General features: G+C 40.8%; 1 protein-coding gene across 1 annotated transcript in view; it reads right to left on the bottom strand.

Moving 5' to 3' along the window:
• Window positions 1-15,397, bottom strand: part of SAMD7 (sterile alpha motif domain containing 7) — a 106,305-nt gene that overhangs the window by 49,929 nt on the left and 40,979 nt on the right. The window contains exons 5-6 of the mRNA XM_075864041.1: window positions 8,818-9,482; window positions 6,742-6,863 (exon numbers count right to left, since the gene is read on the bottom strand). Of these exons, the coding sequence (XP_075720156.1) occupies window positions 6,742-6,863; window positions 8,818-9,482 (787 nt within the window). The remainder of the gene's footprint in view (window positions 1-6,741; window positions 6,864-8,817; window positions 9,483-15,397) is intronic.

The raw sequence follows: 15,397 nt of genomic DNA, 5'->3' as shown, positions 1-15,397 counted from the left end.
GACGTCATGCGCTGTGCACAGCGCTGTGACGTCAGGACTTCCGCTGCGATCCGGAACCAGGAAGGTAAGTAAAGTCTGTTACTATAGTAACAGGGGCCCGCGTCCCGAGTTACTATTGTAACTTTTTATTGATGTGGTGCGGGGGGCCGTGGGCCCCCTGGCTTCGGGGCCTGGTCGCAATTGCGACCGCTGCGACCCCTATAGCTACGCCAGTGCCCCTGGTATATAGCGATATACAGCTCCCACTGTATATAGTGCCACACAGCCCCCCCTCCCTTGTATATAGTGCTGCACAGCCCCCCCTAGTAGACAGTGCCACACACAGACCCCTGTAGTTTGCGCCACACACAGCCCCCTGTAGATAGAGCCACAGCCCTCCACCTTGTAAATAGTGCCACACAGCCCCCCCCCTAGTAGTGCCCCACGGCCCCTTGTATATAGTGCCACACAGCTCCCCATGTGTACAGTGCCACACAGCTCCCCTTGTATATAGTGCCACGCAGCCCCCTTTGTCTATAGTGCCACAAGGCAATGGCGCATCTGAGAAAATTGAATCAGCCAGGGGATGTCAATCAAACATGGAAAGTTGGGTTTGGAGGCAAGACTATGTGACTCTTCAGGATAGCGGCACCGCCCAATGACCCTTTAATGAGTAATTAGCATATAGTGTGCACCGTTTTAAAAGTGGATTTTAAAGATTTTGTTGCATCTGAGAAAAAACATGCAGGGGAAATATTGTCAGGTCATGTATTACTGCATTGTGGCGGTTCAAGGGGTTAATTCGATCTGCCCCGCAATTTTGTTATTATAGATATATCATATAATTACATCTCCAGAACCGAGCTCATACATATATACAGTACCACAACCAAGCTCATATATATATATATATATATATATATATATATATATATATATACCGTGTTCCAAATTATTATGCACATTGGATTTAAGTGTCACAAACATTTAATTATTCGTTTTTCAATTAAACTCATGGATGGTATTGTGTATTAGGGCTCTTTGGATCATTGTAATCAATCTCAGACACCTGTGATAATTAGTTTGCCAGGTGTGCCCAATCAAAGAAAAACTACTTAAGAAGGACGTTCCACATTATTAAGGCGGCCACAGGTTTCAAGCAATATGGGAAGGAAAAAGGATCTCTCTGCTGCCAAAAAGCGTGAAATAGTGCAATACCTTGGACAAGGTATAAAAACATTGGATATTTCAAGAACTTAAGCGTGATCATCGTACTGTGAAAAGATTTGTGGCTGATTCAGAGCACAGACGGGTTCGTTCAGATAAAGGCATAATGAGGAAGGTTTCTGCCAGACAAATTAATAGGATTAGGAGAGCAGCTGCTAAAATGCCATTGCAAAGCAGCAAACAGGTATTTGAAGCCGCTGGTGCCTCTGGAGTCCCGCGAACCTCAAGGTGTAGGATCCTCCAGAGGTTTGCAAGTGTGCATAAAGCTATTATTCGGCCACCCCTAAACAATGCTCACAAGCAGAAATGGTTGCAGTGGGCTCAGAAATACATGAAGACTAATTTTCAAACCGTGTTGTTTACTGATGAGTGCCGTGCAACCCGGGATGGTCCAGATGGATGGAGTAGTGGATGGTTGGTGAATGGCCACCATGTCCCAACAAGTCTGCAACGTCAGCAAGGAGGTGGCGGAGTCATGTTTTGGACTGGAATCATGGGGACAGAGCTGGTAGGCCCCTTTAGGGTCCCTGATAGTGTAAAAATGACCTCTGCAAAGAACGTAGCGTTTATGACTGACCACTTTCTTCCGTGGTACAAAAAGAAGAACTGTGCCTTCCATAGAAAAATTATCTTCATGCATGACAATGCACCATCTCATGCTGCAAAGAATACCTCGGTGTCATTGGCTGCTATGGGCATAAAAGGAGAGAAACTCATGGTGTGGCCCCCATGTTCCCCTGACCTCAACCCTATTGAGAACCTTTGGAGCATCCTCAAGCAAAATATCTATGAGGTGGGAGGCAGTTCACATCAAAACAGAAGCTCTGGGAGGCTATTCTGACATCCTGCAAAGATATTCAAGCAGAAACTGTCCAAATACTCACAAATTCAATGGATGCAAGAATTGTGAAGGTAATATCAAAGAAGGGGTCCTATGTTAACATGTAACTTGGCCTGTTAATTTTTTTTGGATTGAAAGAGCTTTTGATTTCTGTAAATATGACCTCCTGATGCTGCAAATTCAACAAATTACCATTTTAGTTCTCTTTACAACCTTTAAAATATTTTGATCTCTGTTGTGCATAATAATTTGAAACAGTGCATTTTGAGTTTTTTACTTCTAAAAAAAAACCTGTTACATTAGGAGATTTGTTCAATAAAATTCGCATTATACTCCAACGGTTGATGGCTTGAAGATTATACTCACTGTCATTTGCATCGACTATTTAGGAAAATCAACGAAAAATAACATTTGCATAATAATTTGGAAGGCAGTGTATATATATATATATATATATATATATTGTACCACAACCAAGCTACAGTACTAGAACCAAGCTTTGACATTTATACAGCACCATAACAAAATTCATACATATATATACACAGCACTAGATCCAAGCTCATACATGAATACAACACCAGAACCAAGCTCAGTACATACTGTATATATACAGCATTAGAACAAACCTCAGTACATATATAAAACACCAGAACCAAGCTCGGTACATAAATGCAGCACCAGAACAAATACAGCTCAATTTAGTGCAACCCCTGCATGGACCGAACAATGGTAAGGATATGCTGGGAGATGCTGTTTAAAAAAAAAAATCATACCACCCACCATCTCGCTGCAGATTACACAGTGACTACATTACTGACTATAGGCAGTATAAACATTTACATTAAGTGACTCACCGGTGACGTCTCAGATTCTAGTTCTTTTCTTCTCCCTCCGGTCCAGACCTCTATGATGGACTTCTTCCGGCCATGACCCATTTCTGCAGTTTTCCGCTCAGATGTCTTCAGCTTCTCAATTTTAAAACATTTCTGCACCTATAAACAAAGTTAAAATTCTCAAAACCTCTAAATATAATGGCGCCATACACTGTGTCCCTGATTATAATAGTACAATACACTGTGTCTGTAGATAGTACCTCACATATAGCTCCCCCTGTATATAGTGTCCCACATATAGCTCCCCCTGTATATAGTTCCCCACATCCCCACATATAGCTCCCCCTGTATATAGTGCCCCACATCCCCATATATAGAGCCCTCTGTAGATAGTGCCCCACATATAGATCCCCCTGTATATAGTGCCCCACATATAGACCCCCCCTGTAGATAGTGCCCCACATCCCCACATATAGACCCCCCCTGTATATAGAGGCCCACATATATACCCCCCTGTACATAGTGCCCCACATCCCCATATAGACCCCCCTGTATATAGTGCCCCACATCCCCATATAGACCCCCCTGTATATAGTGGCCCAGATCCCCATATAGACCCCCCCTGTATACGGAGGCCCACATCCTTACATATAGACGACCCCCCCTGTAGATAGAGCCCCCACTGTAGATAATGCCACTCAGAGTTTTAGTAGAGAAAAAAATAAAACTTTACATACTCACATGATCCCATCGGGTGGCAATGCAGATCTGCTCTCTTCTAAGCAGGTCTGCTGTAGCTGAACGACGCGTCGTTCAAAGGCGCTGATTGGCGGTGCAGAATGACTTGTCCCGTCAATGAGAGCTTTTCAAGCACGGAAGCGGCGCGATGACGTCATCGCGATGCTAGCGTTGTTGAAAGGCGCTGATTTGCCCCGCCAATCAGCGTCATTGTAAGGCGTTGAATGGTCGGAACATGCCCGGCCATTCAGCACTAATGCATGTATTTGTACCTGCGTACAATAGACGCATGTACAGTTACTGCAAGACGGGGTGGCTGTCGCTAACACTGGGCCCCCTCCGGTGCTAGCGACGCCCCTGGGCATGAGGGGGCCCATGTCGCCCGGCCCATAAATGTTAGAGGCTTGGCGGTGCGGCCCCCCGTAGTACAGGCTCCTGGCATCTTTTTGAGGTATAAAATGTATGGAATATATTGTATGTTTGCATGTATTGTTAAATTCTCGTGTGACTTGTTTTACATTTTTGTGTAGTCCATTTGCTATATTTTCAGTAACTTAGGGCTCATTCAGACTAGCCTAAAACACGCCCATGTGCTGTGCGTGAAAAACACGCACAGCACACTGACCCATTGATCTCAATGGGCCTATTCACACATGCAGTAGTTTTCAGGCAGCGTGTGTCTTTTGCGTGTAACTCACTGCAGGTCCTATATTCTCGCCCATTGAAGTCGATGGGTGCATGAAAACCACGCACTGCACACGGATGCACATCAATGCTTTGCGCATCACTTAGTTTGACAAAATAAGATGTGCTTTGCAAGTGCGTGAAAAACGCATGCCTCTCACAAAGCACGCTGATGCATAACGCAGCACACACGGACCAGATTTACGCGCGTTTTTGATGCATTTGAATCTGATACGCTCGGGTGAATGTAGCCTTAGACTTTTATGTATGTTATACCTGCGTAGTGCTATTGCTTTTAGATTAAAAGAGCTAACCTAGCTTAGTTCTGGGACGCAGGGGAAGCAGGTAGATAAAGGCAGAAGGGCTGAACATTATATAGATAGGCAGCGAACAAGCAAACGTATGTAGATGTGGATACACAATAAATGAACCCAAGAGTGAAGTGGCCCTCCAACAAAGAAATTGCAGTAAGATGTGCACTTCTTTCTATAGATAAAAGTAGAGCATATAACTTACCACATCACCGACAGCCAGCATGAGTACTTAAATGACTTCTGCAGATTAGATTAATGTCTTGCCTGCCAGCTGGACAGCTCTGGCATGAAGATATTATCAGTCCAAGACAGGCAATGGGGCCCCCAATCCACCTAGGAATATTATCTCAGGAAAACGGGACCAAATAACTACCTATCCCTTTGTTTCACTGGTGATCAACCATCTCTTTACTGGATACCAGGCATTTAACCAACCAACCAACCAACCAACCAACCATCCACACCATACATCAGATAACTTAAACAGGCTTTCAGACTCTTCTCTTCTGATTCTCAATAAACAAAACTGTTCCTGTTCTGAAACTAGAGGGTCCATATGTGTGTGAAGGCCAGAGGATTAGGTGGTCCCAATGCAACAATTCCTTTCAACAAATCTGATTCATTTTCATGACCTAAGCACCTAAAGGTGGAGGGTTCATTGAAATACATTACTTTAGCCATATGCAATGCTGCCCAACTCCCTTGTGGGTACTTCTTCCTCTCCCCTGTGTTTGTGGGTATTTCAAAAGAATCTATCTACTACTCACACACTTTATTCTATCTCTTCCACTAAACCACATGCTAGTTATACTTTCCCATCAGACCCTAGCTGGCACAGACCTATGTTCATTGCTACCAATACCCTTCTTAATTCTTAATGTTTCTTCTCTTATTTCCTCTAAAACTGGTGTGTAAAAATAAAATCCTGAGCTACTGTAGCACAAGTTGCAGAATAAGTTAATATTGGCTCTGATAGAAAGGTGTCAGAACACACAGTGCAGAGCAGCGTAGCACAGACCAGTCAGAGTGCCCTTGCGGACCCTTGTCCACCGGTAAAAGTGCCTGCAATGAGGTCGTGAGTGACCGAACAGGACCATGGAGCAATAGAAGAAGATGGCCTGGTCTGTTGATTCACGTTTTCTTTTACATTATGTGGATGGCTGGGTGCATGTGTGTCACTTACCTGAGAAAGAGATGATATCAGGATGCGCTATGGGAAAAAGAGACAAGCTGGCTGAGGCAGTGTGATGCTCTGGGCAATGTTCTACTGGAAACCTTGGGTCACGGCATTCACGTGAATGTTACTTCGACACATACCACCAACCTAATCATTGTTGCAGACCAAGTACACCCCTTCATGGCAACAATATTCACTAATGGCAGTGGTGTCTATGAGCAGGATAGTGCATCCAATTTTCAGAGATGCTTTGAGGAACATGACAGAAAGGTGTTTACTTGGCCTTCAACTTCCCCAGATATCAATCCGATCGAGCATCTGTGAGATGTGCTGGAAAACAGATCCAATACATGGGGGCCACACCAAGCAACTTAAAGGACTAAAGGATCTTCTGCTAACGTCTTGGTGCCAGATTTCACAGGACAACTTCAGAGGACTTGTAAGAATCCATGCCTCGACGGTCAGAGCAGTTTTGGCAGCTTGAGGGGGACCTGCATAATGTTAGGCAGGTTGTTGTAATGTTATGTCTGATCGGTGTATATGACTGTCGTATTATTTTGTATTTCTATGTAATGTGGATAGCAAATAAAAGAAAATAGCAAAGGGAAGTGTGTCATGCGACCGCAATGAGATCTGCTGATTAGTTCATATACCATAGAGAGGAGAGAAATATATGTGAGAAGTTTTTCTCCAGATCCCTGGTCACTATTTATTGTTATAGGACATTTGATGTAATTCCCAGTTATTTTAAGAGAACAGCAAATTTGTCTTCAATTTTTTCCTAATGATCTTAATTTGTTTTACTAGTAAATGTTCTACCTCAGTAATGAGTTACTTATGCTTTATAGGCTGCCATCTCAGTAACAAGCACTGTCTGTTTCAACCAACACAATAGCTCATCTCTTGTGAAAAGGCAACAGATGATACAAATACCAAAATATTCACCTGTGCATAAGTAGAACAGCCTGGCAGGCTGGACACAAAGTTGTAGACATCCTGAGAAGACCATTTACGTATATCCTGAAGATTGGGGATGTCTTCTCTATTCAAGAAAAGGCTATGTGCTCCTTTTAAAACACAAGAAAACATATAAAAGGTATAATAAAAAATTAACAATTTCCTTTCCATACACAAAATATAGAAATGATCATTACCTGAAAAGTATGAAAAGCATTTACTGATTCTCAATAACAGTACACAGCAAAGCTGGTCATATACATCAGATGGTGATCATTTGTGACGGCTAGCACCATCAGACATTGGTGGTAAAAGGTGGTCAGTTATATTTGATTTTATATTTGGTCATTCATTGCCTACAATTGTATGTATATAGCATCGACAGTCGAGCACCTCCTATCACTTGATACTTTGAGCATTTTTTTTTTCTTACATTGGTAGGTAACTGCCTGAAAAAGTGGTACATTGACTGAATGGCCAGTTCAGTGTGGCATGTTTCTAGGGTGATCATTCGTATGAATGGTCTAATGTATGGCTGATTGGCTGAGTGATGGATGCTTTTTATCTAATGTGTAAAGCTAGCTTAAAAGGGGTACTCCCCTCTAAAGCATTTATAGCATATCCACAGCATATGCCATAAATGCCTGATAGGTGAAGGTCCCACCTCTTGCACCCTCACCTATCGGGCACACAGTTCTCTCCATTGAAGTCTACAGGAGTTATGGAACACACCAAATGCTGCTTGCTCAGCTCTTCCATAACTCCCATATACTTCAATAGAAAGCCTACCTCAAGCCTGACCACCTCTTCATTGACGTTAATGGTAAAAACATCAGCTGATGGTCGCTTTGATTCAGGGTCCCTCACCTATCAGGCATTTATAACAAATCTTATAGATATGCCATACATGTCTAAGGTGGGAATATCCCTTTAAGGAAAAAACAACATATACACCAAAGAAAGAAATGTTACATGGTGGTGAGAAAGTCCTGCTCATTCATTGTAGACTGAGCCTGTATAAACTATATACTAGTTGGCTGCCTCTATGCAAGCACATTCTAGTGTAAAAGTTGATAAACCCCAAACGTTTATGCTATTTTGTCACAGTGAAAAACGATAGTCTTACAAAATTACAACATACAACAATATTTTGTAGCAGCCTTGTGGTTTTACCTGAAGTGTTTCCGAGTTGCATGTAACTAACCGACCTATTATTTTCTACTAAGGTAACTAGTCACTAGTGCAACATCCAATGTTTGCCCAGAGAGGCAACAAGCTAAGTGCAAACCTGAAAATTCAATCGTCTTGCATCATGTAGCATGCTTTCATAGAATATTATGTAGTACAACTTTCCATGAAGTCACCATACATCTCTTTGTGTCCGTATGATAAATATAACTTGCAGGTTTAAGCGTTTTTACTCAACACTCTCATTTATTCTTTCTCCACATTACATGTTGGCTCCCTAATATCCCCTGCATAACTAATTTTTATATTGGGAGACCCATTAAAGACAAATTTAGAGATCAGTTTCCACGAACAGCCCCATTGATTTTAATGGGATATATGTGCCATTAGTTAACATCAGTATGGTTCGAGTCTGTCATATTTCCATTGTTTTTGGCAAACAGAAACTTTGACGGATCCCATTAAAGTCAGTAGGGTCAGTTAGGCTTCTGCTTTGATCCATTCAAAATATATCTGTCAAGGATTTGTCAGAAACAGAACACTTGATGCCAGTGTGAACAGTGCGTAACAGAGGTTTTGTTACTGCAATCCACTGTGGCTGGCCCTACTTCCAAAGCAAGCTATTGTATCTATGTTGTATCGAGCTCTATCCCTCAGCTTCACAGCTTTGGTGAGCATGGTCTTTTCAGAAGGTACATTGTTGATTGTAGTTAGGTACAGAGCATGGCAGGTCTATATTAATAATAATAATGTAAGTTCTAAAGACTAGAAGTATTATTTGCATGAAAACTAAGATGTACCATGACAAAAACATGCAGTACCTATAGTACAGTACTGGATACATTGGAAACGTTATTGAACAAGAGATGTGCTCACCTGGAAGAAGCGAAGGATTCATGGTTACTGGAAAACTGAATGGACTTGTTGAAAGATGAACTGGAGACTGGTAAAGATATCTGTCCTCAAATGTTGGCCCTGAATTAGTGAGTTCTTTGTCACCCCCAGCCCTGATTCTGTTGGACATGGAAGGAATCGGATTACTTGTCTTCTCCTGGTTGTCTTGGATTTCCATAGCAGTCCTGTCTGCTGCAGAATCTGTATTTACTTTTCCTTGGTCACATCTGTTAAATGCCTCTGTATCCTCTTCTTTTTTCTCCTCTTTTTCCTCTTCAGTAGCAGAAGGTGAAGACTGGGGTTTATTTTCTGCTGGGATTTTGGGTACACTGATGTTGCTTTCTGCAATTTTTTGATTGCCAGCTCTTCTGCCTGGTCTGCGTGCTCTTTCTCTTTGCAAGCTATTTATGGGAGTATATGGACTGGTCTTTAGTATTGTGCTGCCATGAAGGATGTCCAGGGCATTGCGATGGACAAACAATTCTGAAGGGAGCTGGCCTTCTGCACACATCTGCCTGCCTCTGAAGGCTACTGGGTTAGATGGCATCCCATGGTAGAGAAATGGTGTATCCATATCAACGAAACCTTTCCTATGGGACTTGTCCATCTCTCTTTGGTGATACATTGCATTCATTTCCATGTCCATCCTGAGCAGCAAAATAAATAGGAGCAATTTAAAGTAAAGAAAAAAGGTGGTCATTAAAGGGAATCTATTATTAGAAAATTAAATTACTATTTTTTTAAATCAAGTTTTCATGTTAAACATCTTTTTTTAATTTAAAAAAAAATAAAATAAAAAAAGTTCCATATCACTCAGCAGCCATCTCATTATCATCAAAGGCATAGTTACAATGAAAGGTTACACCTCTATTGTAAAGCTGGAGGCAAATAATACAGAATGACATAGTTGACAATACGTAGTTATGTTTAAGAAGTGTTTAAGCTGAAACGTCGCATGTCCGGATTAAATACACTTGTTCATTTGACCAACTGAGTGCTGCTCATTTTTTTATTTATATAATTGACAACCAGATGGGAATAGCTCTCCTCCTCCCCCTCTCGGCACATGTTACATGGCATGCCCACCACACTATCCCATAGTGTTTTATGTTGCAGCAGCTCAGACAAGATGACTGCCAGATAAAACATAAATACGACGTCCCCAAACATACAGCCGATGTCATTAAGAACAAGGAGCCCTGGAAGTGATGAAATGGCCCCCACAGAGCCCTTATCTCAACATCATCGAGTCTGTCTGGGATTACATGAAGAGATAGAAGGATTTGAGGAAGCCTACATCCACAGAAGATCTGTGATTAGTTCTCCGAGATGTTTGGAACAACCTCCCGGCCAAGTTCCTTAAAAAACGGTGTGCAAGTGTACCTAGGAGAATTGATGCTGCTTTGAAGGGAAAGGGTGGTAACACCAAATATTGATTTGATTTAGATTTCTCTTCAGTTCATTCACTTTGCATTTTGTTAATTAAAAAAAACTATTAACACTTCTATTTTAGAAAGCATTCTTACTTTGCAGCATTTTCCCACAACAGCCTAAAACTTTTGCAAAGTACTGTATATATACATAAATAATCAGAAAATAAAAAGAACTAAAAAAAAATTATGTTTCAGTATATATTTTGATTAGTAAAAATAAAAAAGAGGGGTTGTCTCATCAAACGCAACCCCTTTAATATAATATCTGCGGGTCCAGCTCTTGGCAATAGCTGATTTTGCTGAGGGAAATTGACGTCAGCCGTCCAGGGGAAATATAGTGTTACATGCGGCCATGGATGGATCGGATCTACTAGAAAGAGAGGCACTGCTTGATATTGGCTCTCCATTCTAGCTCATTGACGGGGGGTCACAAAGAGAAGACCTATGATGTCCATATACCCTAATAGGGTATATAGACAGGGTTTGTTGAGATGAGACATCCCCTTTAAGTTTCTAATTATAAAATCATTGTATGTAGGAACGATTTTTGCTTTAATGTCTTAAATTAAAATATGTGTGTAAAGCCAATTGACTAAAACGTACTTCCGCAACTGTACTTCCTGGAGAGGGTTTTCTTCCCGCACCAGGACGTACAGTTGCGGAGCGGTTCCCGGCGCACACTGTCTTAACAGACAGTGTCCGGGAACCGGGAGGTCAGCTGTCCCCAACAATGGCACTCTTGCCGGTCAGCGGATCATCGCCGATGATTTCGGCAATTAACCCCATAAATGCGCCGACCGATTGCGAACGCCTCATTTAAGGAATTTGAAGCACATCGGCGGCCCCCACTAAGTGGGGGCTGCCGATGATTGTTGTGGCAATCGGAGGCCAGACAATGGCCTCCGGGTTGCCATGTACGGAAGCCTCGGAGGAGCAGCCTCCGGCCGGTCCTCCTAGGCTTCCTGTCACTGTGACTGTCATGTCACAATGACAGTTAGAATACATTACACTACGTAGGTAGTGTAATGTGTTCTAGCAGTGATCGAAGCTGCAAGTCTAAATGTCCCCTAGTGGGACAAGTAAAAAAAAAGGTAATAATAATGTTTTAAAAAAAGTGTCAAAATATAAGTTATATAAACAAAAAATGAATTTTTTCCTATAATAAGACTTTCATTATAGGAAAAAAATGAACACGTTAAAAAAAAGTACACATATCTGATATCACCGCGTTCGTAACGACCCCAACTATAAAACTATAATGTTATTTTTCCCGCACGATGAACACCCCAAAAAAAATCAATAAAAAACTACACGAGAATCGCTATTTTTTGGTCACCATCCCTCGCAAAATAGAGAATAAAAAGTGATCAAAAAGTCGCATGTACCCGAAAATAGTACCAATAAAAACTACAACCCGTCCCGCAAAAAACAAGCACTTACACAGCTTTTTTGACTAAAAAATAAAAAAAGTTATAGCTCTCAGAATATGGTGACATAGAAAATAAATTATTTTATAAAAAAGTGATTTTATTGCACAAACGCTGCAAAACATAAAGAAACCTATATACATATGGTATCGCCGTAATCGTATCGACCTGCAAATAAAGTAAAATTGTCATTTATAGCGCACGGTAAACGCCGCTAAAAAATTAACTAAAAAAGATTGTCATAATTGCTGGTTTTTGGTCACCTTGCTTGCAAAAATATGGAATAAAAAGTGATCAAAAAATCGCATGTACCCCAAAATGGTACCAATGAAAGCTACAGATTGTCCCGCAACAAATAAGCCCCCACACGGCTCCGGTGGAGAAAAAATAAAGATGTTCTGTCTCTCAGAACATGGCGATGCAAAATGTGCAGAGTGTTCCAAAATCGGATAAGTTCGGGCGCCATTTATCAGGTCGACACCGGCCACATATCTATGAATTATTATTTATTTACCGCATTATTATACCCTCTTATTATGCCCTGATGTACTCCGCACAGATTACATATGACCCCAAATTATAAACTGAAATACCAGTAAAACTCCAAACAAAAAAAAAAATACTACCAAGCAAAATTTGCGCTCCAAAAGCAAAATGGCGCTCCCTCCCTTCTGACCCCTACAGCGTGCTCAAACAGCAGTTTAGGTCCACATATATGGCATCGCCATACCCGGGAGAACCCGCTTATCGTTTTATGAGGTATTTGTCTTCAGTGGCACAAACTGGGCACAACATATTATGCACTAAAATGGCATATCAGTGGAAAATTGCATTATTCACTTTGAACCATCCGCTGTGCATTAACCCCTTTGCGCACTATGACTAAATGGCACTTCCTGTTGCAGGGGTTGATGTATGGAGCGGGCTCACGTACTGAGCCCGCTCCATGCGCTGCGGGTGTCAGCTGTGTATTACAGCTGACACCCGGGACTAATGGACAGGAACAGCGATCGTGCTGTTACAGAAGCCTGTAAAAATAACAATATACTGCAATACATTAGTATTGCAGTATATTGTAGCAACGATTCAATGATCGCTTGTTCAAGTCTCCTAAGGGGACTAATAAAATGTGTAGAAGAATTAAAGTTTTTAGTAGCGAGAAAAAAAAAAAGTTAAGTTAAAAAAGAAAACCTTTTCCCATTTTTCTTCTAAAGTAATGTAAAAAAATAAACAAAATTTGTATCGCTACGTCCGTAATAGTCCGAACTATTACAATATACCATTATTTAACTCGCACGGTGAAGACCATAAAAAACGTAAATAATTTAAACTGCCAAAATCAAATTTTTTTGTCACCTTAGCTCTCAAAAAAAAAAGTAATACAACTTTTTGATCACTTTTTATGTAGCAAAAAATAGTACCAATAAAAACTACAGCTCGTCCCACAAAAAATAAGACCTCCCACCGCTCAATCAACCGAAAAATAAAAAAGTTACGTCTCTCAGGATGTGGTGAAACAAAACAATTTTTATTTTAACAATTAGATTTTTCTTTGTAAATGTAGTAAATATAAAAAAAACTATATAAATTTGGTATCACCGTAATTGTATTGAGCCGCAGAATAAAGTAAAGTTTTCATTTTTACCTCACGGCGAAACCCCCAAGATATTTTTCCAATTTCAGCCCGCAAATAATTTTTTTTCAGTTTCCCACTACATTTTATGGTACTTTAAATGGTGTCCATAGAAATTACAACTCCTCCCGCAAGAAATAAGCCCTCAGACCACTCTATTGATGGAAAAATAAAACAGTTATGGCTCTTGGAAGGCGGGGAGTGAAAAAACGAAAATAAGAAAGCAAAAAATTGATCAGTCCTGAAAGGGTTAATTCATTTCTAATGAAAAAATGTATGACCACATGTGGGTTATTTCCGTACCCGGGAAAAATTGCTTTACAAAAATTGTTGTTTTTTTTTTCTCCTTTATCCCTTGTGAAAATGAGAAAATTCAACATTTTAGTGGAAAAAATTGTGATGTTCATTTTTGCGGCCTAATTCTAATAAAACCTGTGTGCTCAAAATGCTAACTATACCCCTAGAAAAATTCCTTGAGGGCTGTCGTTTCCAAAATGGTGTCACTTTTGGGGGGTTTCCACTGTGTTGGTCCCTCCAGGGTGTTGCAAACGCAACATGGCACCGAAAACCAATCTTGCAAAATCCGTGCCCCAAACTCCAAATGGCGCTCCTTCCATTATGAGCGCTGCCATGGGACCAATCAGCAGTTTATTACCACATATGGGGTATTGCCGTATTCAGGAGAAAATGCTTTACAAATGATGTGATTCTTTTTTTCCTTTATTCCTTGTAAAAATAAAAAATGTCTATAATTTTTACAGACTAATTCCAATATATTTAGTGAAAAACCTGTGGGGTCAAAGTGCTAACTATACCCTTAGATAAATTCCTTGAGAGGTGTAGTTTCCAAAATGGGGTAACTTTTGGGGTGTTTCCACTGTTTTGGCACCACAAGACCTCTTCAAACCTGACAAGGTGCCTAAAGTATATTCTAACAAAAAGGAGGCCCAAAATCCACTAGGTGCTTCTTTGCTTCTGAGGCCGGTGTTTCAGTCCATTTGCGCATCAGAACCACATGTGGGATATTTCTAAAAACTGCAGAATCTGGGCAGTAAAATATTGAGTTGCATTTCTCTGGTAAAACCCTCTGTGTTACAAAAAAATTTTTATTAGAAATTAATTTTGGCAAAAAAAGTAAAATTTGACCTCTACTTTGCTTTAATTCCTGTGAAACGCCTAAAGGGTATAAACACTTTGTGAATGTTGTGAATGCTGATTCTAATACCTTGATGGGTGCAGTTTTCAAAATGGGTGATTTATGGGGACTTTCTAATATATAAGGCCCTCAAAGCCACTTCAGAACTGAACTGGTCCTTGAAAAAATGGCCTTTTGAAATTTTCTTTAAAATATGAGAAATTGCTGCTAAAGTTCTAAGTCTTGTAACGTCCTAGAAAAATAAAAGGATGTTCAAAAAACGATGCAAATATAAAGTAGACATATGGGAAATGTTAATTAGTAACTATTTTGTGTGGTATTACTATCTGTCTTAGGCCGAATTCACACGAGCGTGTGCATTTTGCGGGTGAAAAAAACGCTGCGTTTTGCGCGCGCAAAAGCACCATAAAAGCGCCGTGTGTCATCAGCATATGATGCGTGACTGCGTGATTTTCGCGCAGCCGCCATCATTATGACACTCTGTCATGTCGACACACGTCGTGCTTTTCTATTTTCATTCATAGTTCATACCGTTGTTACGTGAATCTCGCGCGTCACATGGAAGTGCTTCCGTGTGCTGCGTGAAAATTTTCACGCACCCATTTACTTCAATGGGTGCGTAATGCGCGAAAAACGGCCAAAGATAGGACATGTTGTGACTTTTACGCAGCGGCCATACGCAGCGTGAAAATCACTGACAGTCTGAACGGCCCCATAGACTAACATAGGTCCGTGCGACGCGCGTTAAAATCACATGCATAGCACGGACGTATTATACGTTCGTCTGAATAAGCCCTTACAAGCAGTTACGTTTAAATTTAGAAAAATTCTAATTTTTGCACATTTTCGCTAATTTTTGGTGTTTTTCAGAAATAAATACCAAATTTATTGACCAAATTTTTTAACTAACATA

This window comes from Rhinoderma darwinii, chromosome 4 (assembly GCF_050947455.1).
Source record: "Rhinoderma darwinii isolate aRhiDar2 chromosome 4, aRhiDar2.hap1, whole genome shotgun sequence".
Taxonomy (NCBI): domain Eukaryota; kingdom Metazoa; phylum Chordata; class Amphibia; order Anura; family Rhinodermatidae; genus Rhinoderma; species Rhinoderma darwinii.
This window is presented reverse-complemented; position numbering and strand designations above follow the sequence as displayed.